At 58.4% G+C, this 22,258-nt stretch overlaps 1 protein-coding gene across 8 annotated transcripts in view; it reads right to left on the bottom strand.

Moving 5' to 3' along the window:
• Positions 1–6,058: 6,058 nt before the first annotated feature.
• Positions 6,059–22,258, bottom strand: part of ARHGAP22 (Rho GTPase activating protein 22) — a 169,021-nt gene continuing 152,821 nt past the window's right edge. For 7 of the 8 annotated variants that reach the window (XM_040970519.1, XM_040970520.1, XM_040970521.1 and 4 more), the window contains 6 exons: positions 15,435–15,642; positions 12,708–12,840; positions 11,543–11,616; positions 11,042–11,163; positions 8,855–9,662; positions 6,059–6,421 (listed from right to left, as the gene is read on the bottom strand). In XM_040970519.1, the coding sequence (XP_040826453.1) occupies positions 6,178–6,421; positions 8,855–9,662; positions 11,042–11,163; positions 11,543–11,616; positions 12,708–12,840; positions 15,435–15,642 (1,589 nt within the window). In that variant the 3' untranslated portion in view covers positions 6,059–6,177. Of the gene's footprint in view, positions 6,422–8,854; positions 9,663–11,041; positions 11,164–11,542; positions 11,617–12,707; positions 12,841–15,434; positions 15,643–22,258 lie in introns of those variants that run through there. The other variant, XM_040970526.1, reaches the window with a different exon arrangement.

The following is a 22,258-nucleotide window of genomic DNA, read 5'->3' as shown; positions in this document are numbered from 1 at the left end:
GGTATGAAAATGGTGAAATTAAGAGTTTTTTCATTGAAAAAATACATAAACTGGTGAGGTTTTGTTTTTATTTTTTTTTTTACATTGTTAACGTTTTCTGATGATCGGGAGAAAAGGGGTGTTAGTAGGGCAGGCGATTTTGCACACGTTATAAAGAGCCTCATCTATAGCCTTGATTTTCTGGTTGATCTAAGTCTTGTGTTTGTGGTATTAGCTGGAGAAATTATGTAAAAAAAACACTTTGTTTCAATGCGCATAACCAAATGGGAGAACAGGCATCATAGCTACTCAGAGACTATTTACAACTGGGGTCTCTTGCCGCTTCCTCTTTGCCCAGGTTGGGTGGGCTGCTCTGGGCCAGGGGTGCGGGCCATCCAGGGCCCTCTGTAGTGCCACTCCATGTTGCTCCACAACGTCCTCTGTGTCTCCCCCATACCTTCGCAAGGGAGAGGGCGGAGCTGGGGTGGCTGGTAAGGGGAGAGCACCCCCTCTTCCCTGCTTACAGCCACTTGATCAGCAAGTGCGGCTGCTGACCTGGGCTGTGTGAGAGCATTGTGTGAAGCCGGGCAGCAGCGGGTAGCATACTATTGAGCTCAGACTTTTCAAAGATTTTAAAATGTACCCAGTCATGATAAAAATTATTTGTTCTTGTTCATTTAGGTGCTGCTCTTTTTAGTACTTTTCCTTGAAAGTCCTTATATAACTGAAGACTGATTTAAAAGCTTTAATTATTACAGGTTACACACCAGTTTTTCTTTGGACTTCTTTGGAAACTGAAAGACACTTGAGGTGTGCTTTGTAAATGTCAGGTTTGTATCTAACATGTGTTTCATTTAATTTCATCAGTTAATGGGCTTGGATATAGTGGAGACCGTTGAAGCCGTGGGTGATGGGACAGAGTAAAAATGGGTGGTGGGCTACTAGTGTTGCGTTAGAGGGACAAGGCCTTTGCAGAAGGACCGTCAGAAGAGACTGGCGGGAGCAAGCAAGCAGGCTTTCACTGAGGAGCCATGTTCTGAGCCTTTCTGTGAGGAAAGGTATGTACAGGGTAGAGGGTAGGTACAGGTAGAGGGTAGGTACAGGTAGAGGGCAGAGGCAGCGCCTTTCAAAGCAAGGCCCTGGGCCTGGGCCTGGGCAGGGCAACCGGGCTGCGAGGTTGAGTGGAAGACGCATTGATGCTGTGGTCCCAGGAGCTCATGGGAGCCTGTGTGGAGAGCAGTGATGTGACAGACCCTGGTTTAAGGAGGACCACCCCCAGCTGGAGCCCATGGACTTTGCCTGGAGCCGAGGAGAAGGGTAAGTGGGAGCCACAGGGTCGGGGATGAGCGCGTGGTGGGCTTGGTACCAAGAGGATGCCACCAGGCACACTGCCTCAGGGTAATTCTTGGGGCTTGTGCCCGTGAGGCTGCTCGGGGAAGATGCTCCGTGTGTGTGCCAGCCCGCCTGCCACCGTCCCACGGAAAATGCATCCGTTGTGGTACCCTCACCACTTTGTCAGAGGGAGGGGAGCTGCCATTGGCTTGCTGTGCCCTCCCAGCTTGGGTCTGCGCCGTGGGCTTGCACAGCCCTTGCACCAGCCATCCCTATTGCTGGTGGGGAGGGATTAGAGATGTCATTGTTTGTAACACATGTGAGCCTCTAAGGACTCGGGCGTGTGGGGAGCCGTGGTTGACTGTGTAAGGCTTGAGTGGGTGCTGAAGCCAGCAGTGAAATGTGGCAGGAAATTCAAAGAATGAATCCTGAGGGTGCCTTTCAGAGAGGGGTGGGCAGATGGATCAGACCAAATTAAAGGGAAAAAAATCATTTGCCTTAAGACAGGCCTGGGAGCCAGGGGTGGCTGCCAGGGCCTGGACCTGGATTAGGCCAAGCTTGAGATGGAGAGCTGCGGGCAAGCCTCCACCTTCCTGGGTCTGGTAGCCTCGTCAGCCAATGTCCCAAGGGACATGTGTCTTTTTTATGAAAGGCATTGATGTGATTGCCGATTGTGGATTAAGGTACAGTGGAATAGTGAAGAGCAAGGGAGCCACGTCTGGGCTCACATCTGGAAACTCATTCTCGGACCTGGAGTCACTGCCAGCCCCAGAATGCCAGACTTCAGGTTGGCAAAACACTTCCGAATCAGGATCCAGTCTCTTGCTGAGATTTAGAGAAGTTAAATTGATCTTGGTTTGGTTGTGTTTCTTGAACTATTTTCATCATGTCTTGCCCATGCCAGCTGAACCGTCCCCATGGCAGGTGCCTTTTCATGCTGTTGCATCCGTGTGAGCCTGATGGAGTGGGGCCAGTTGTGTCTGAGTGCAGCTCCCAGCGCTGCTCTTAGGGCCAGCTTCCTGTTGGGGTGGACCTGGGAGGCAGCAGAGGGTGGCCCAAGGCCTTGGGTCTCTGTCACCCTCCTGGGAGGTCTGGATGGAGTTCTAGGCTCTTGGCTTAGGCTTGGCTAGCCCCAGCTGTTGTGGCCATTAGAGAAGCAAACCAGCAGATGGAAGACCCCTGTATTTCTGTTCGTTTCTGTTTCTCTCACTCCCAAGTTCTGTCTTTTAGATAAGTCTTTACTCCCTTAGGTGCAAGGGGAGACCATCCACTAAGATCTCCGTGATCACTGTCGTACCATGCACCCTCTGCATACACGCCACTCACTGGGAGCATTTATTGATGCCCTGCTGTGTACCAGAGATGTGACACAGCAGTGTGTGTGCCTCATTCTGGAATCCCCTGGATGAAGGGCCCATCTTGAAGCCACCCTCATGAAGTTAGCACCCAAAACCAGTAGGGTTGGCTGAGCCAGTGACTGCCCCTTGGCAGCACCATGGCCTTCATGCTGGTCAGGCAGCTGGGTGGGGTGGAGGCTGATGGAGCCTCAGAGTCAGCACGCTCGCCCCTTCTCTGCAAGGTCTCATGAACACAGTGAACACCAAGCACTCCGGACCCAGACATACCTGTCCTCCACGAGACATTGTGCTGCAGCACTTTTAAAAGACCTGACGGCTGTCCCTCTCCTCTCTTGGAATGGCAACTATGCCTTTAGACAGATACCCAGAAGACACTGTTAAGGCTCAAATATTACCCACCACCAGCCCAGCCCAAGCTGTACTAAAAAGAGATTTTGGCATCAGGAACTGCTTCCAACCCCCACACAAAGTGTGGCAAAAACCACATCTCTGACCCCTGCAGCCCCTCGCTTCCTGCTCCATCCCTCATCTCCAGCCACTCCTCTCTAGTGGCACATTTCACCTGGACACAGTAACAGCTGCCTGACCAGTCTCCTCACATTCACTTTTGCCCCCACCCCACACCCACAAAAGCCACCCACTGTCCAGCCAGGGGCCAGAGCCAATTTGAAGCTCTCCCTTAGTGTGGAGAGAGCGTTTCCTCCCCATCCCATGGTAGCCACACTCACAGCACTTTTCCTGTTGAGATCTGGTGAGCCTGCCTGGAAGCACTGTTGAGGAGGCCGCATGTGGAGGAACCTGGCTCATCTTGCTGCTTCATGGCCGTCTTACTCCAAAGGCCCAGAGCCCCATAGATGTCTTGACTTTGGGGCTCATCCCTTTACTGCCACCCAGCTCCTGTCTTCTCACCCTTCTCTGCTTCCCCATCTGCCTCATCCCTCCTGCAGCCTTCCCTTTGGCTGCACATGGCCTTCCCGTGTCACTGCCTTACTCAGAGGGTGCCTGTTTGTATCACAAAACCCAATCCAGCTGTTGCCCCCCCCGTCCAGCTGACCTGGACTGACGTTACAGCACTGCACTCCCTGAGCGATCCATGCCTTAAGCATCCGGCCAGCAGCTCTCTAGTGTGGACTCGTGGCCAGGAACGGGGCTCGGAGACCAACCTGCCTGGGTTGGAACCCCAACTCCGCCACTACCTTATGCCTGGCCAGAGCTGGAAATTTCTCTGCCTCCATGTCAACTGAAAAAGATAATATTATCACCAACACCCCTAAGGAGTAAATGAGAAGCAGGTCAGCTGCTTAGAATTCACACAAAGTTTGTGCCTTGACGTTACCTGAATTTTTAAAAAAGAAATTTTTGTTTCTACTTTAAAAAGTTAGGGAAAAACAGATCTTCCATCTTCTGGTTAACTCCCCAGATGGCCACAGCGGTCAGACCTGAGCCAGTCCAAAGCCAGGAGCTAGAAGCTTCTTCAAGGTGTCTCACATAGGTGCAGGATTCCAAGCACGGGGCCATCCTCCACTGCTTTCTCAAGCCACAAAATGAGAGCTAGATCTAAAGTGGAGCAGCAGGGACGCTAACTGCCACTGCACCTCTACCCACGATGCTGGCCGATAAGTGGGATTTTTTTTTTAAAAAGTCTTTGCTTTTATTGCAAAGTCAGATATATAGAGAGGATAAGAAAATCTTCCATCTAATGATTCACTCCCCAAGCGGCCGCAACAGCCGGAGCTGCGCCTGTCCGAAGCCAGGATCCAGGAGTTCTTCTAGGTCTCCCACGTGGGTGCAACGTCCCAAGGCTTTGGGCCATCCTTCATTGCTTTCCCAGGTAACAAGCAGGGAGCTGGATGGGAAACAGGGCTGCTGGAATTAGAATTGGTGCTCATATGGAATCCCAGCATGTTCAAGGCGAGGACTTAGCCACTAGGTCCCTGTGTCGGTGAACTAAGTCCTTGTCTGTTCATGTGCATAGTGAATTAGTTGTATTAATACATGATTTTGTCGTAGCAGCATAAACTTTTTAAGACCACGGGTCTAAGAACGGGTTTAGTACATCTCCCTGGGGAAGAGCAGATGCAGATGGAGCTTTTTGAGGCAGGGCAGAATGCCTGCCAGTCAGTGGTCCAGGGTGTGTCACAGAAGTCAGGAGGATGGACAGTGCCAGAGTGATGGGGACAGAAGTGAACTTAGCAATCATGTCCATTTTCATTTGCTGATCCTAGTTTGTCCAGCAGGGGGCGGCCATGCCTTGGGAGATGCCATTTCCCATCAAGGACTCTGCAGGAAGCGTTGCTGGCCTCAGGCTAAGACAAAGCTGACCCACTTCCTCGTCATCGCACAAAGCCCCCCTGTGCTCTTTGCCCCCCTTGGCAGCCGGTGGCATTTTCTCGGCACAGATGCGGATCTCCCACCCACCCTCTCGAAACTTGTCGCCCTACGTGGTGAGAGCGGGTGGAACTGATGACTAGCAGAAGTGTCTCTCAGTCTTTATTATATCCTTGAGAGGGAGGGTGGCATCCAGTGTCCTGACTGTGGCAGGGAGCAGCAGAGGCAGGTGGCGTTGCTGAGGACCTGGGCACCGCCATGGAGTTGCTGGCTGGGCTCACAGGGGCAAGGACTGAGCAGGAGGACAGTGGCAGTGACATTGTTGTGCCCGGAGGCCAGCCCCCCATCTCCCTATAACGCACAGCCACAGGACTCTGGCCTGGCACCATGCTCTGTGTGTGTGTAGTCAAGCGGGATGCTGGGAGGAACCTGGAGATTAGCAGGTAACAGTGGACGGGACAGGGTCAGCCTTTGCTCACTTGCACCCGGGGCCCAAAAGGAGTGCATCCTGTCACCCTGGCCCAGCTCTCCTGCGGAGACTCAGGGAGCTGGAGGAGGGGGAGTGGCCTTGAGCCAAAAAAGGACCTGTGTGAATCCAGCTGCAATGCCACCCACGCCAACATTCTTATATCCCACTTATGAAATTAACCTGCAGGGGGAGCCCTACACATGGACTAAAAACAGAGGGTTGAGTCACTGGCACAGGCGGGCAGCTTGGTTCTAATACTGGCTCCTTGGTCGTGTGTACCCTGGGAGGCAGGAAGGCAGCCCAAGTACTTGGACCCCAGCCACCTCCTTGGGAGCCCTAGGTGGTTAGGGTCCTCGCTCAGTAGTGTGCAAAATTCAGGGACTGGACCAGTGGAAGCTGTGTCTCCCTGGCTTTCAGTGAATTTTGACAATGGATAAATCACATGACATCATGCTTTCCCTTCAGAGCAAATTTAATAAAAGAAACTTGCTGGTGGCTACCTGCTTTCTGCGTGCCACCCCTGGGGGAGGGACCAAACAGTACTTGTGGCACAGCCCCCCTCTTGACATGTAGTAGGCCCTGCCTCGGATAAGCCCCCAGTCCCCAAGTCCTGCATGGAATGTAGGGGGTGGACCACGACTTTGGCTCCCTGCAGCCAGCTCGGAGTGGGTAGGGCTGCCGACAGGCGGCTTCCGAGCTGTGGATGTGCGCTCACTGTCCCTCCTGCTGCTTTGGGGCGTGGGTGCCAGGGGCGGCCACGGTCAGGCTGCCCAGGGTAGAGAAGAACTCCTCCATCTCGTGCTGCAGCAGCTGGTTGCGCCGCTCGGCATCCTCGCGGGCCCGCTCCGAGTTCCTCAGCTTGATCTCTAACATGCTATACCTTTTCTTCTCCTGGTCCAGCTCCTCCTCCAGGCGCGACATCTGCTTCCTCAAGTCAGCGCTGCCTTCTTCAATCCTGAAAGGTCAAGGTGACACACTGTCATATGTGGTTTGCTAGCTTCTCCAGGTTGGCCCTGCAGAATCTCTGGGCAGCAGCTATCACATGGGGTGCCTGCTGGAGCCCCTCTCTGGCACCCCAACTTGAGAACATGGTCCTGCCAAATAACAGGGGATCCTGCAGGCAGCACAGTGCAGGGGAACCTGGCTCAGTGGCTCCAGTCGCTGGCCATTCCACCCAGAAACCCACACAGCCCAGCTCAGATGCTCCCCCTTGGTGACACTTCCTGGGGCCCACAGTGCAGCTCCTACCTGTGCCCCTTGCCCAATAGCACATGCTCCACGGAAGTATCCACTGTGGAAAGGCTGACACATCCATCTGTCTGCCAGGCCAGATGCCAAGACCACCAGCTCCTTCCATCTCAGGGGACCCCACACATGGGCATTGAGGGCCCAGCGTGGCAGAATGCGAGCCCCAGGACGCCAGACCCAGACTGCACCGAGTCCAGGCAGCCTCTTCTGAAATCGGTCACCATGGACCAGGAGGCACATGGCACCCAGTCCAGAGGCATGGGGACCCACGGTAATGTCTGTCATCTGGACCTCGACCAGGCCTACAGGTATTCTTTTGGGAACCCAAAGGCGACTCCCTGGCAGGACACAGAGGAGGCAGAGCGGGGAGCAGGTCCCATTGTACCTGCTGGCCTCACCAGGGCTCCAGATGTACAGAGCAGAAGCTAACCCAACCTGCATGGGATGGGGCTAACCCCGACCTCCTCCTCAGCTCCAACCAGGGGACAGGGGAGCTGGGCCACCTGTTGCCAGCCTGCCGGTGAGGTCACTACCAGAACGGCAGCTGCCATCCATCTCCTCTGGCGCCACAGCTCCCACGAGCACCCAAGGCGCCTGAGCATTCTGGATATGTCAAGTGAACTCTCACCCACTAGGTGAGTTCATGTGTGGTTGGAGAGTGTGTTGGGGGGACGTCGAGGCCTTGGCCACTGGAGGCCGCTTCTCCCCTGGGCAGCCTCCAGGGAGGTGGGTAATGGGAGGGTCAGCTCCCCAGCCAGGGTTTTCCTATTCCCCGTGTGTTTTGTTTGCGAGTGCATCTGTAGCAGCCACCACATTCCCCCACATCTCTGTAGGGAATCTGCACAACCACCTCTGGCCCGGGCGTTCTCCGGGGGTCTGTCCCACCAGTGTATGCCTGGGGTCTACATTCTCTGCCCAGCTCAATCTGAGGTGGGCACTTCCAAGAGATTATGGAAAATGGAATTGAAAGAGACGTATTCAGTACAACAGGAAATCTGTGCTTTGCTTTTTCACCCCGTATTTTCTGAAGGTTTTGAGGACTCTTCAAAAGTCCTGGCTCAGAGAACACCTGCTGTGACCGAGCTCATGACAGGTACATCTGCCCTCCCAGTCCCTCTCCAATCTCAGCATACCCACACAGGGCACCTGTGCATTCCTGGCACCTGTGGAAACCCCAGACTCTGGCACTAGGGGGCAGGAGGAGGGATGCCTTCTGCCACTGTGCCTTCAGACGGGTAACAGAAGCCCCAAAAGCCCAGCGAAGGCCCTGTGAGTGGGTGGGGCCTGGGGTCCCAGCTCAGCCAGCTGATGGGGCCGAGATGCCTGGGTCTTCCATAGTGCAAGCCACGGCCTGCGGCCTTGGTTGGAAATCTCAGCCCCTCATGTGCGGGCCCAGTGCAGGGCCACAGGACTGTGTGTTGGGGCAGAGCCTGGGACCTAGCTCCCTGCTGACTGAAATCCACATTCGAGGGCACTTCAAGAAGAAAACAAGTGAAAGAGGATTCTGGTACAAAGACATTCGGCGATGCATGCGTGTGGTCCTCAACCAGGCCGTGAAAATATGTGATTTAACAAAACTGCGCATGGATCTCAAGAATTCTTTGCACCAAAATAAACTCTTAGAAAGAGAGAGAGAGAGAAAGAAAGGAAAAAACTTATGTGAGTGGAGTGACACAGCCTTGTGTGGCCATGAATGGAGTGGCACAGCCTTGTGTGGCCGTGGCCTGGGTGGCCAGTCCTGGCCTGCTGGGCACTGGCTCGCTGGGGACATGTGAGCTCAGCCAGTGGGTGGGAGTTCACACAACACGCCCAGAATGCCATGTGAAACAGAGCTAGCGACCTCCCTGGTGCCGGCGCACTCCTCCCATGCTCCCAAGGGCTAGGGCTGTGCCAGGCTGGAACAAGGAGGCAGGGGCGCTCTCTGCGTGGCACGGACCCCAGGACTTGCATCACGCTCTGCTGCGTCCTCACGTGTGCACCTGCAGGAACCAGTGACAAGCAGGGACTTGCACTGACAGGGGCTGTAGGCATCCCAAGAGGCACCTGGCTGCTGGGCTGGCACCTGCCAGCTCATGGAGCTTTCCCAGCAGCAGGGCCACACTCCAGCTTGCAGCACAATTAGACCAGGCCCTTCCATTACCTTTGCAGGCTGGTCTCATACTCTGTCTTCTGCCGGCACAGCTCCGCCCGGAGCTCCGACACCAGATCCTGGAGAGCCTGGCAGCGGCGGGCGTGCTCCTGGGAGGAGGGGCTGCCTGCATCACTCAGCTCACTGCTAGGGACCCTGCCCATGCCCACCTGACCCAAGTCCAGGGACCCGCGCTCATCACTGCTGCTAGGCAGCGAGGAGGGCTCGACGGCCCACTCAGTGTGCAAGGAGCTGCAGGTGGATGAGTCGCTGGCCCTGCAGGCTGTGCAGCTGCTGAGCGAGGCCTCACGGGAGGTTGAGGCGGTGGACCAATTAGTGCTGGCCAAGCTGGCAGTGCCGGGCTGGAGGCCGGAGGGCGCAGGCACGTTGTCATAGGTGGACAGTCTCTGCGCAGAGCCTGTGTCCTTGAGCCGGTCTCCCGAAGAGGCACGGCGGTGGCTGCGCAGAGAGGACAGCCCGTTCCGGAGCCAGTTCCCGCCCGAGGAGATGATGGGCACCTCCGGGGAACCCCCCTGCCGGAAGGAAGCCTTCCAACTGGGCAGAGTCTGCCCCCGGCCTGCCACGGATGTTCTAGAGAGGGCTGCGGCTGCAGGCCCATCCAGCGAGGAGGTCCTGTGTGCTGGCGGGCTTGGGCCGCCGGGCTCCCCATGGCTGTCCCTCGGGGCCTCCTCGGAGTCCCACCCCACCGTGCACTGCGAGCCTCCACGTGGCGACGCGGGCCCTGCCGGGGCCTTGGCGGCAAACAGCTGGCTGTGCTTGCGGATGAGGACAGTCATCAGGTGCTGGACCAGGGACGTGCCTGCCAGAGAGAGGGGCAGGCATCATGGGGAGAGCCACCAAAGTGCCAGGGAGGAGGGGGGTAGGGTGGTGGCAGCCTTTGGCCTTTACCCACCCAACCCAGCCACCAAGCCCAGGCATGGAGCCTGCAAAGCCAGAAGCCCGTGCCACACCCGCTGAGTCGGCTGGCCAGGCTCAGCAAAGGGAAGTGGGCCCTGTGCAAGCAGGGTGAGCAGGTGGCAGTCTGGAGCCAGAAACCAAAGCTTTCTTACCTGGCCCACATCACCCCCTGCCCACTCTGCAGGGCACAGGGATTGTGGGTCAGGGCCACAGGCAGGCACACACAGAACCTAGAGCCAGGGTCTCCCCCCCAAGACAGTCTCCAAACCTTGGGGCCCTGGCTCCTGTGGGGCTGGGAGGGGCCAGCAGCAGCGGTGGGCAGTGTAGGGGGCACCCTGGTATCTACCCGGTGTCCTTGCTGCCTTTTGGAAGCCACAGCCACAGATCAGGGTCGGAAAAGGCAGGTGGAATGCCCGAGTGGGCCAGGCCCTTCCCTCCCCTCCCACGCGAGGCAACTGGGAGTCCTGGAAAGACGTGTCTTTCTCAGGCCAAAAAGCCTAGGCAAAGAAGCCGGAGGTCAGCAAAGCAGGCTGGGCCTACCTGTGCCCTGGGGCCTTTGAGTAGACAGACAGGTGGGGACTTGGTTCTCTTAGGGAGAGGGGAAGCTGGCAAAAAGGCAGAGAGCCAAAGCACCGGGAGGCATACTGTGGCTGTGGCAGAAGCAGAGCAGGACCACCCGCCTCTGTCACGGTCATGCCCCATGTCCTGTGAGGCAGAGACCTCGCCATGGTAGCCCTCGGTTTGCCCAGGTAGCCCTCGCCCATGGTAGCCCTCGGTTTGAGATCGTGTGAGCCTGGGCCCTGGGTTTCCTGGCTCAGAGCTTTACTGACTGCCTCCCTGTGCCAGCACCCACACCTATGTGCATAGGACCCCTGGCCTTGCTGCTGCACGCTTGTGGGGCGCAGGCTGGGAGTGAGGCTGGTGGTACAACCCCTGGAGTAGAGGAATCTGCAGCTGTTACTGCTGGGTGGGTCATACTCTGCAATCTAGCACAGAAATTCCCCCGGGTCTGACACCCAGGACCCTAGAAAATCACTTAATTGTCAAAGTCCAGGAAAGACACTATATGAGTCCGAGAGCAGGGTTCGGCCCCACCTCTCCTGGGCAGACACCGCTGGCCCTTCTAACTGTCCCCCAGAGACCTGCGGGGTGTCACCAGCCCTGGGGAAAAGTTCCTGGGCCTCCTAGAGCTGCCCCCTGGGGCAGGGGAGGGCTTAGAGGCACCTGCCAAGCCCCTTGCGGCAACAGGGCCTGGCCTGGGCCCAGCGAGCCCACTCTTACCTTCCATGATGGTCACTGGGTCCTCCACCCGTGGCCGCAGGATGTTGGGTCCAAAGACAGTCGCCAGGTTCTGAACACTCATCTTGTTGACGTCAGAGTGGGCCTGCACTTCATCCAGAAACCTGCAGAGAAGCAGGGGAGCATGGGCAGTGCAGCTCCCACACCCGCCCCGCCACCCTAGGGTTTCCATGCAGCCCTGCCTGGTGAAAGCAGAGCTTCTCCTGGAGGGGACACAAAGTGGCCATCAGAGAAGCCAAGGCCACCAGGGAAGGAAAAGGATGCAGAGGCCGGCCCAGATCCTGAGGCCTGGGATGGTCGTGGCTAAGGGGAGACGGGGCAGCAAAGGTCCCTGGAGAGACAGAGGTGTGTCCCTTCTGGGGTGATCCCGCAGGGCCAGCTCCTACAGGACTGCCAGCTCCAAGCCAGAGGGGAGGCGTATGAGGGCGTGGCCTGTGCAGGGTAGGAAGCCCCACCCCCTCCATCCCCCTGCAGGGCGCTTACCTGCAGATGTATCTGAGCAGGTTGTAATTGGCCTGAGGAAGGTTGTTCACTTGTTTAGCCAGCTCCAGAGTCCCCTTGGGGAGAAGGATAAGTTAGGATTTCAAACCCCAGCAACTGGTAAAATGGGGTTTTGGGGAGAGAGAGCCCCCCTCGAGCTTCCTGCTAGGAGGAGGTGGCCTCCAGGGGCTGGGATGAGGGCTGAACATCTGCGGGGCCACGGAGGAATGTCCCTGGCTCAACTCACTTATCACGGCACAAATATTTGCCAGATAACACCCTTGGTCTCCTACACGGCCCTGCAGGGCCCCAGCACCTGCAGGACTCCGGGAGGAGGGGATACCAGGCCCCCTGCCTCTGCTCCCACTGTCCTGGGAGCTGTCTGTCTGGAATTCTTTCGGGAAGAAGGCAGGGCTGAAATGCAGAAAAGGTTTCCTTGATCCTGAGTCTCAGGGCAGCCGAGAATGGGCTGATTGCTCCACACAGGAGACAGCCGTGGACCAGGACCACCCACAGGGAGGCGGCCCCCGACAGCTGCTGCCTGCCACCTGCTCCTGGGTGTTTTGGGGTTTTGTTTTTTAGATTTATCTTTATCTCATGTGTTGGAGAAGCAGAGGGAGGGAGGAGGCAGGAGGGGGAACAAGAGGGACTCTTCCATCCACGAATTTACTCCCTAAATGACTGCGATGGCCAGGGCTGAATCAGGCAGAAGCCGAGAGCGCCATCTACGTCTCCTGGCTGCAGCATAACCCGCTATACTGCAACAATGGGTTCAGATGTGACCTGCTTGAGACAGGACATGCTCTGCCCAGAGACTGAGGCCTGGACAACGCATGGGGGATATTTACAAAAAACAGCTGCATGCTATGGCTGGATAGAATCCCTCCTACACAGGGTGGGGGGAAGGAGGGTGCTCCAGCACCCACCCAGGACAGCATGCCCCAGACCCCTTGTCCCCCCTAGCATGGGACACTCTGTCTCCTTCCTCCCTTCCCCCACCCTCATTTACACACACACACACACACACACACACACACACACACACACACAGGCTTCAGGTCAAGAGCCTCATGCTACAAACATCAGGAAAACAAGGAGTGTGTGGCCTGACTTAACGTGCCTTCTACCCGGCCAGCCCCCTCCCAGGCTGGGCCCCCGAGCCACTAACCTCCCCCTCATCCTTGGTGAGCAGCTGGGCGCAGCTGAGGAAGTCCTCGTACCTGGCGAAGGGGACCACGGGTTCAGGGAGCTCCCGGAGGTAGAGCTTCAGCAGGGAGGCCACCGTGTGCACGTCCGTGGTGCTGGGGGGACAGGGGCGGGGGGGGGGTGTGAGCTCCTACAGGCAGCCCACCATGTGTACATCCATGGTGCTTGGGGGTCGGGTGGGGAGGGGCCATGTGAGCTCCAGCAGCGACCAGCACACCCCTGCCCTTTGCTGGGTTCCTCTCCATCCTCAGAATCGTCTGTTCATCACCTCCTCGCCAGCTTCCTGCACGTCCGTTCCCACGCCTCAGCGCCCAGCTTCCCACCAGCTGACTCGGACTGGCCGTGGAGGGCAGTGGTCTGGCTCCTGCTCTCTCTGTCTCCCTGGGTCCTGCACATGCGCCCTGTACTTGCATCCCAAGCCTCAGGAAATCGCCTGCTCCTCACGGACTGTGGATCTAGAGCCTGGACCCAAGGCTGGCATGTGGCCTCGTGGTTAAGGCGCTGCTGCCGACGCTCCTATGCCCCACTCAAGTCCAGTGCAGCTTTCTGCTCGTGGGCACCAGTGCTGACTCAAGTAATTGGGTTCCTGCTATTCATGCGGGAGACCTGGACTGAGGTCCCCGTTGCAGCCCAGCCCAGCCTTGACTACTGCCATTTTGGAGATGGGGGTGAGAGTCCTCCTTCTCTGTGGTTCTTTGCATTTCAAGATTTACTGATCTGAAAGGCAGCGTGTTAGAAGAGGAAGAAACAGAGACCTCCATCCACTGGTTCACTCCCCACATAGCTGTAATGGCCAGGGCCGGGCCAGACCAAAGCAAGGAACTCCATCTTGGGCTCCCAAATGAGTGGGACGATGGCTTAAGCGCTCGGGCCCTCTTCCATGGCCCCAAGCGTATCAGCAGGGGACCGGATGGGAAGTGGAGCAGCTGGAACTGTAGTATGGAAACCAGTGCTCCAGTGTAGAAAGCCAGTATTGTGGGCGGCCTAGGCCATGGTGCCACAGGCTGGTCCCTCTTAGTTTATCAAATATGTAACATTTAAGTCTTGGAACTGTACTTCCGTCTCGGGAGACGCACAAAAAGTGAGGCCAGGACACTGTAGCTGGACCACTACGGACCCAGCCTGGCTGAATCTCACCCTGGCTCCCTGAAGCCCCTCACAGCCTCCTCAGGCCTGGGGGTGCTGGGACTGCCCTCCTCGGGGTCTCCTTCACTGCTGACACCTTGCACATGCACAATCCTTCTGGATGTCTGACCCAGGCCGGGTGCACCCAGGCTTCGATGACACCAGCTATGTGGGTGACAGCAGTGGGCACGCAGGGCCCCCAGATGTGCTGGGCCTCTGCAGAGCCAGGAGTATGGAGAGAGGTCGGCTCTCAGGGCCCCTCCTTGCTGCAGGGGTGGGGGAGGTACTGTAGCGTCAGGTATGGTAACCTCTCCCCCTGCCAGCTGCAGCTGTGCAGCTCAGCCATGCCCAGCCAGTCCTCCTTCCCTGGTCACTGTGGAGGCTGCTGACGGCTTCCACTAGGCACCTCTTCTTAACTCAGTCAAGAACTGCAAGCCCTCCACCTGCGCCAGCCTCACCATCTCTGCGCTCACAGGCCAGCCCAGCCCCTGCTGCCCATCCCTCACCCCCTCTTTGTGCTAGAGTCTATTTGCTATACCCGCCCCACCCCACACACATCCTCAAACTCTGCCCTCCTGCCCTTGGCCCCCAGCTGGAACCACCTGCCTCAAGGTCTTCCTGGGAGCCAGGGTGACACCTTGCTCTGGGCCTTCCCACAACTGCAGCGAGCTCTTGCTGGCAGGTGCTCCCGTGCCGGGGGGGCCCTGCCATCCCTTGTGTCCCGCTGGGATCCCTCCTTTCGGCCAGGGCCCAGGACTGGCTCCCAGAATACCTTCACAGTGCCTTAGCACTGTCGCCACTCCCTACCTCCACCCCGTAGTGCTCCCTCTGCAAAGGGTGGGCGCTGGGTGAAGGGGAGCCTGAGGGTCTAGCCGTGAGATCCTTGCACACACCCCAGCCACAAGGGCACGGGGCTAAGGGCAGCCTGGTGCAAGGAGTGGGCTGGAATGTCAGGGAGTGAAGGGGGTGGAGGGCTCTGGTTGGGTGGCTTGTTATAAGGGTGCAGCCTAGGACCTGGGGCTGGCTGGGTGGAACCTAAGGGGAAGAGGAGGGAGGTGAAGAGGGGGCTTTGTGCTTGGCCTCCTCAGCATCTGGCAGGCCAGGAGGGTGCCAAGCGGAAGTCTCCAGACTGGCCCGTGTGTGAGCTGGTGCGTAGGGATGGGAGAGAGCCTGGGACTGCCCCCCCCCCCCCATGACAGCTGCAGAATCAGAGAACACAGCACGGAGGTAGACAGGTGTGCAGGGCAGACAGGTAAGGCCTGATAGTGGTTCAGGAAGGAGCCCCTGAGAGGAGGTGGGGCAGAGCCTGTGGGAGGGGCAGAAGGAAGGTCAGGAATGCTGGACACAGCCCGGGTGGGGCTCCTGGGGCGCAGCGGCCAGCAGCAGCTTCTCAGCCTCTCTTCCTTTTGCAGGAGCCAGGATCAAGGCCCCTATGGAAAGGGGCTCAAGTGAACGTAAAGGACAAGCATCCATCCTGGGACGAGACCCAGGCCTGCCGGGTCGGACCTGCCGCACCTGCCCACCAGGCGCTGTCACCTCCACCCGCACCTCCCCAGGTACTCACCTATCAAAGAGCGGCTTCTGGCCACAGTCAAAGGAGTCCTGCAGGTCCCGCACCAGGTTGGCCTGGCCTGGCATGCGGAAGAGGCCCTCTTCTGAGAGCCCGCGCTCCCGGATGAAGTCCACGCATTGCTCCACCAGCAAGGGCGCCAGGCGGGGGCCATACTTGCGCTCGTGGTGGACCGTGTCCTCCAGGCGTTGTCCGAAGATCCCTGGGCACAAAAAGGGGCTGCCAGGCACGCCCACGGCCTCCCGAGCTCAGGGCCGGGTGGAGGGCGCTAGGGACCAGGGGTAGCAGCAGGTATGGTCAGGACAGAAGGCAGCTCTCTGGGTCCTTGGGGACAGGGAGCAGGAGGGAGCTGCTGGCCTGAGCTGACCCAGGGAACTGGCCCAAGCCCTCGGGCAGCATGCATGTTTTGCATTTTGTCCATTGTTTTCCCACTGCAAACAGGAAACTGCCCGCTGGCCACTAACAGTGGGCTGAGCAGGCAGACTGTAGCCGTCTGCCCCTACCACAGATTGCACAGCTCCCAGGACAAATCACAGGGCTCTACAAGTGTGGGGCACAGACCTAGGCCACAGCGTCAGCCACAGTCAGATGCAACCTCACCCCTCGCCAGAACGGCTAGTGCCAAGCAGAGAGACACAGCAGGGCTGGTGAGCACAGGAGACCTTGGGAGCCTCACGACAGGAGTGAGGGATGCAGAGCCTGCTCAATGCACACACGCACGCACGCACGCGCGCACGCACGCACACACACACACACACACACACACACACACACACACGGCCAGAGTTGTGGCGCAGTGGATCAAGCCTCCTCCTGCAATACCAGTATCCTATATCAATACAATAACTGCTGGAGTCCCAGCTGCTCCACTTCTGATCCAGCTTCATCAGCAAGTAATGGCCCACATGCTAGGACCCCTGCACCCATGCTAGGACCCACATAGAGTTCCGGGTCTTGGCTGCAGCCCAAGCCAGCCCTGACCATTGAGGCCATTTGGTGACTGCACCAGCAGATGGAAGACCTCCTTCTAACTCTGGCTTTCAGATAAATAGAACACATTTTTTTTAAAAAAAATTATAAATGCATTTTCTATTTTTCTACACCACCAAAATAACCGGATGTCATCTTTCTCTGTGGCTGATGCGGCCCATGACTGGACTATACGCCTTACAGTTGGCTGTGATGTTTAATGTAAGAAGACATTCTAACAATTGAAAAATGACAGGACATCATGGGAAGCAAAAGGCAGCAGATCCAGAGGGCACAAGGCACGACTCCACCTGTGTTGGAGCTGGGGGACCAGCAGGCACCGTGGGCCGGGGACACGGCTGCTGTGGCACCACATTGGAGTTAGGGAACCGGCAGGTGCCATGAGCCAGGGTCATGGCTGCCATGGCACCGCTGAAGGGCCCTCTAATGCTGGCAGTGCTGCTTCCAGCCTTGGCATCCTCCCCAGCCTGCTTACTTGACTTTGGTGGTTTATAGTAAGTGTACCTATAGTATAGTACCACTCACCCAGACTAACGGGCAAGGAGTAAAAAAATCAGGAGGGGGGAAATCCCAGCATTCCCTGTGGGTTAAAATAGATGTGAGAGAAGACAGAGGAACTTCTGACTAAGCACACTGATGCCAATGAAATACACCACCGGGCTATGAGGTTCCTGGCAACCCAGGCAAAGAGGGAAAGTGGTTTCAACTCACAGACACTGCATCCCATGGCAGGCTAATGACGGAAACGGATTCCTCCCAACCCCGAGCTCCAGGCCCCTGGCTCTATTCAAATCTACCAGCCACAGCCCTCCCTGGCAGCACAGCTGTGTGGCTGTGCCAGAGGCATAATACCCAACTCCATTCCATCCACGCATGGGATGGCACAGCAGCCAGGGGAGGGCTAGGAGGCACAGCCCCCAACCCCAACCCCAGTTCCATACTGTCCCGAGAGCCCATGTCCGGGTCCCTAACACGGAGCCCAACACATGGCAGGACTCTGTGAATGCCACTCCTTGTGCTACCCTGCCGTGCCTGAACACAAGTGGATACACCCAGGAGAGGAAGGCTCCTCCCTTCTAGAAAACCCGCCCATGGTGTGTGTGCCTGGTGGATGCCACCAATGTACACATGTGTATGATCACATGTGTACACATGTGTGCATGAAGGGAGCCTTGTGGGCAGGAGGCCAGGAAACTGCAGCCACAACAGGTAACCCCTACACAGCTGGATAATTTAGGGACCACCATCACCATCATCTTGACTTTGCAGGACAGCAAACTAAGATGCAGCGGGTGTCGGGGGGTGGGGTATAAAGACCGATGGCTGAGTCCAACCCAGCACGACGCAGGGTCAGGCTCAGCCCCAGGTAGACGGGTTCCAGGAGTATTCTGGGCCACCTATAGGAGGCCTCCCCCGCCCACCTCCTTGGATTTTCTCACCAGCAGTGCCTCTCTCTCCCCCTCCCAGCATAGCAGGAGCTGTGACACTGACCATGGTGAGGGACCCAGGTACCCATGGACCCAGGGCTCAATGCTGCCCCGCCCCCTTCTCCCCAGGAAAAACAGCCTGCTGTCTGCCGGGGCAGCCAGAGGAAAGCCAGACCAAGGCACCCCAGGCGTGACCCTTCCTGCGGGTCCAGGAGTGACCTGAGTTGGAGACCCTGCTTGCTCCCACTCCACTCAGGGCTCTGTTACGCCTGACATCTGGCCACACGTGCCCCCATGTGCTTGGATAGCTCATGTGGATTGATTGGTGTGGACGCTGTGCTCAGCCAGTGGAGCCACCACTGGGCATGCTCATATCCCATCCCGAGTGCCCAGTTCAAGGGCCAGTGACCCCACACACTTCTAACCCGACTCCCCGCCAATGCACTGGGGGGAAGGCAGCAAGAGAATGGCTTAGGTACTGGGGGCCCTGCAACCCCTGTGAGGGCTCTGGACAGTGTTTCTGCCTTCAGCTTGGCCCCGCCTCAGATGATGTGAGCATCTGGGAAGTGAACCCATGGATGCACAACTTTTGTCAGTCTGGCTTTGAGATAAATATTTTTTGGGCGGAAATCAAATCACTGTGGCATAGCATGTTAAGCCACTGCCTGTGACTGTTGTGCCAGTTCCATTTTCAATCCAGCTAATGCAAAAACGGACCCTGCCACCCACCTGCGAGACCTGGATGGGATTCCCGGGTTCCTGACCTCAGTCTGGCGTGGCCATGTGGGGAGTGACCATTGGATGGAAATGGTGCACTAAGTCCCCTCCTGTAGGTCTTGCCTGGGAACCCTCTGCTTCCTGTCCTTGTGCTTCAGACAGAATCTAAGCCTGGGAGGTGGGCAAGGCTCTTTTTACCGCCCTCCCTCCCGCCCCCTGCTCCATCCTGGCCTCTTCCAGCAGCCCCTGGGGTGTAGACCCCAGGCCAAGTGCACTTGTCCACACGGCCCCAGGTCCAAGGCAGTTCCTCCAACTCCAACCCCCAACACAGGGATGAGCAAGCCAGGGCCCTTGGTCCTTCCCAACAGAAGGGACTTGGAAGAGGAGGTAGGGGAGGGGACACAGCCAGGAACGATGCCTGGAGGGGTAGGAGTGAGGAGCCCTGGCAAGGCCGGCTGGCGCCACGTGAGCACTACTGCCTGGGCCGGCACCCCTCAGCATCTCCTCTGCATGGGGGAGGGGGCCAGACACAGGCAAGCGGGGCAGTGAGGTTCAAAGGCCACAGAGATGAGGAGGCTTGCCCTGGCTCCAGGGGTGGCCCCTGCTCCCAGCCCCCTAACCGCCCAGGCCTCCTTGCCCAGGGCGCCACCCACCCTCTGCCTTTGCCAGGCTCGCTCTCTCCAGCACAGCCTGGCAGGGCCTGGCCCTGCGTGCTCAACTCCCTCATCCCTCCTGGCACGTCTCAAGGGGAAGCTTTGCCAAGAACCCGTTCCAGGAGGGAAACCCAGCCAGCCAGCCAGTCAGCCAGCCTGCCAGCCAGCCGGCCGGCCAGCACCCAACGCTGTTTGCACGGCACCGGCTTGGCCACCCCCAGGAGACCAGGCAGGTTCTCCCACCTGCCCTGCTTGCCTTACTGGTGAACCTGCCAGGGCTGGGCAGGCCTCCCCTGACAGCTGCTGGCTCCCACGCCTCCTCTCCAGGGAATCCCGGGCTGGGTAGTGTTCTGGCTCATGTTCTGCGTGACTTGGGGCACACGGGCCCTTGCCCTGTCTGCCCTCACTCACACAGGCGTGCATCCCAGCCAGGCGCCACAGGGACCTGGCTTCCGCAGGCTGGCCTAGGGGAGAGCTGGGTGAGCCGGCTGCCCAGCAGGAGAGGGAGGAGGCGGGGTTCCCACTTGGAGCCTCTCTGACTAGCACTGGCTGCTACACTCTGGCCAGGGTCAGCAGGGGGGCTGTGGAGAATGGGGAGCAATCCTGGAATCCTGGAACTCTGCAGAGAGGAGGGGGCTTCGGTCACTGCAGGCTTCCTGCCCCCATTCCACCGGGGCTGTCAGTGAAGAGACCTCACGGTGGTTGGCTGTGCCTCCTGGGCTGCAAACTCAAAACCCACCTGTGCCTCCAAGAGAGGCTGATTTCTTCCTGGGGGAGTCCTGCGCTGTCCCCGGCACCCCCGCCTGCACATACCACCCGCTAACATAACCTCCTCCTGCCCCCGGAGTGGAGGTGGGAAGAAAGTCCCTGCAACTCTGCAAGTTTCCTCTTTCCCCCACATGGGGGGTTCGTGCTTGTAGGAGGACCCTCTCAGCAAGTCGAAGGAGGGAGTGGCGGACCTCAGCCTGCTCCATCCGGCACGCACAACGCCCCCCATAATTCCCTGTGAGACCAGGGCCAGCATTCCCGAGCCCTCCACTTTCCCCCACTTCCCACCAGAGACGCTGCTGTCCTCCCCCCTACAGGGGGGCGCTGGCACCCCGACCCGCCCCTACCTGGGGTGGCAGGCAAGCAGCAGGAGGGTAGGCGGCAGGGCGGCCGCAGGCAGGCGCGGCACCGGGAGAAGGCTTGCACGGCCGGCATCAGGCCCATGGCGCGCCCGGGCGCGGTGGCGCGGCGGCGGCTGGAATGCCCGGCACGCGCGCAGGTAGCGTCTTGCCCGCCGCCCGCCCGTCGCCCGCCCTCCGAGGCCAGCGCCGCCCCGGGGCCGGGACCCTGCAGTGACAGGGGGGCAGGGCGTGGGACAGACCCACCCCACCTCCCTCCCCTCCTGGGGGCACCGCACCAGAGGCCAACAAGCACAGGAGACCTGCTGCGCTCCAGCAGAGTACCCAGCGACTCCAGTACACCGGGTCCGCACCAAGATCCCCCAACTCAGCCCTTGGCCATGGTGGCAGGTGTGCCGGGCAGGGCAAGCAAGCAGGTTGGGTAACCCGGTCTGAGTCACTCAGCCGGCCGCCAGCCCGGGCGGCGTGGGGTATGGGGGTGTGCTGGGCTGCCCAGGGCCAGCCGCCTAGTGTCAGGGCCAGCGGTGTGTACTTGCTGTGGGGACACTCCCGCTCTGCACAGGACACAGACGAGGCTCACACATGTCCTGTGATTTGCCCAAGGTCAGACAGCTCCCAAGTGCACCACGTGGGCATTCTCTGCAGAGCTTCTGTTTTTCTCTGGAACCTCACACTTCCCCAGGGGAGTGAGGATGAGAACCCCGGGGCTGGACACACACCACGAGGGCAGGTGGACAGAAAAGCACAAGTTGGGGCTGGTGGGGCTGGTGCTGCAGCACAGCGAGCTATGCCGGTATCTGCTGTTGGAGTGCAAGTTCAAGTCCTGGCTGCTTGTTTCGACCCAGCAACGGGTGGGAAGGCAGGGGAGAACAGAAAGCCTGCGTTTTGCTACCCACGTGGGAGACTCTGATGAAGCTCCTGGCTCCAGCGTGGTCCAGCCCTGGCTGTTCATTTGGGAAAAGAGTGCAGTGGCCAGGACTGTCTCCCCGTGTCCCGCTTTCACAGAAATATTTTTAAAGAGGCTCTACCACACCAGCCATGGCAAGAGAGAGGACAGTAGTCTTGGGTTAGGGACTGTCTGTAATGGGGGTGCATCATGGGTCTTAGCAGGTGGTGGGAGGTGGCACCTGTATCAGGCTGGGCGTGTGGGCCGGACACGGTCACACTGAGGAAAGCCTGGCTGAGGATGAGGCAGGTAAGACACTCCCCACAGGTTCTGGAAACCTCTAGAGCCGTGCTCAGCTTGACAGCACGTTCACGACTGGAAGTGGATGCCAAGACAGTCAAGGCAGAGCTGGGGTCCAGCCACTGTGACTGCAATGAGCCCTCATTCCCCAGGCCCTGAACTCCCACACACTGCAGAATTTGTTTCCTGTGGGGTGTAACTGGCTAAATAACACCCCTCCCACAGGTGTCCGGGTCCTGATCCCCTATGAATTGACACCTGTGTGTGCACGTGACGAAGTTGAAGATGGAGGATGGGATAGTGGGTCACGGGGGTGGGACCAGCAGGGTCACAAGGGTCGCTCCTGAGAAGATGCAAGAGGGAGACTGACCCGCAAACTACAGAAGATGGTCACATCCAGGGGACCCTGGGGAAATGAGGTACAGCTCCTCCACCAGAACCCCAAGAGAACACATGAAGTGAACTCTCGGAAACCCCCAGCTCTGACTCCAGAACAGAGAGGGAGTAACTGCATGTTGTAAGCCTCTCAATCTGTGAAATCTGTTACAGCATTGGCCAGCGCTGTGGCACGGTGGTTAAGCCGCTGCCTATGAAACCAACCTTCCATATGAGCCCAGGTTTGAGTCTCAGCTGCTCCACTTCCAATCTAGCTTCCTGCTAATGTGCCTGGGAAGGCAGTGGAGGATGACCGGAGTCCCTGAGAGCCCTGCGTGCACAC

The sequence above is a fragment of the Ochotona curzoniae genome, unplaced genomic scaffold (assembly GCF_017591425.1).
Source record: "Ochotona curzoniae isolate NIBS_2020 unplaced genomic scaffold, NIBS_Ocur_1.0 scaffold_4763, whole genome shotgun sequence".
Classification (NCBI taxonomy): domain Eukaryota; kingdom Metazoa; phylum Chordata; class Mammalia; order Lagomorpha; family Ochotonidae; genus Ochotona; species Ochotona curzoniae.
Note: the sequence above shows the minus strand (reverse complement) of the source record. Positions and strands in the feature narration are given on the sequence as shown.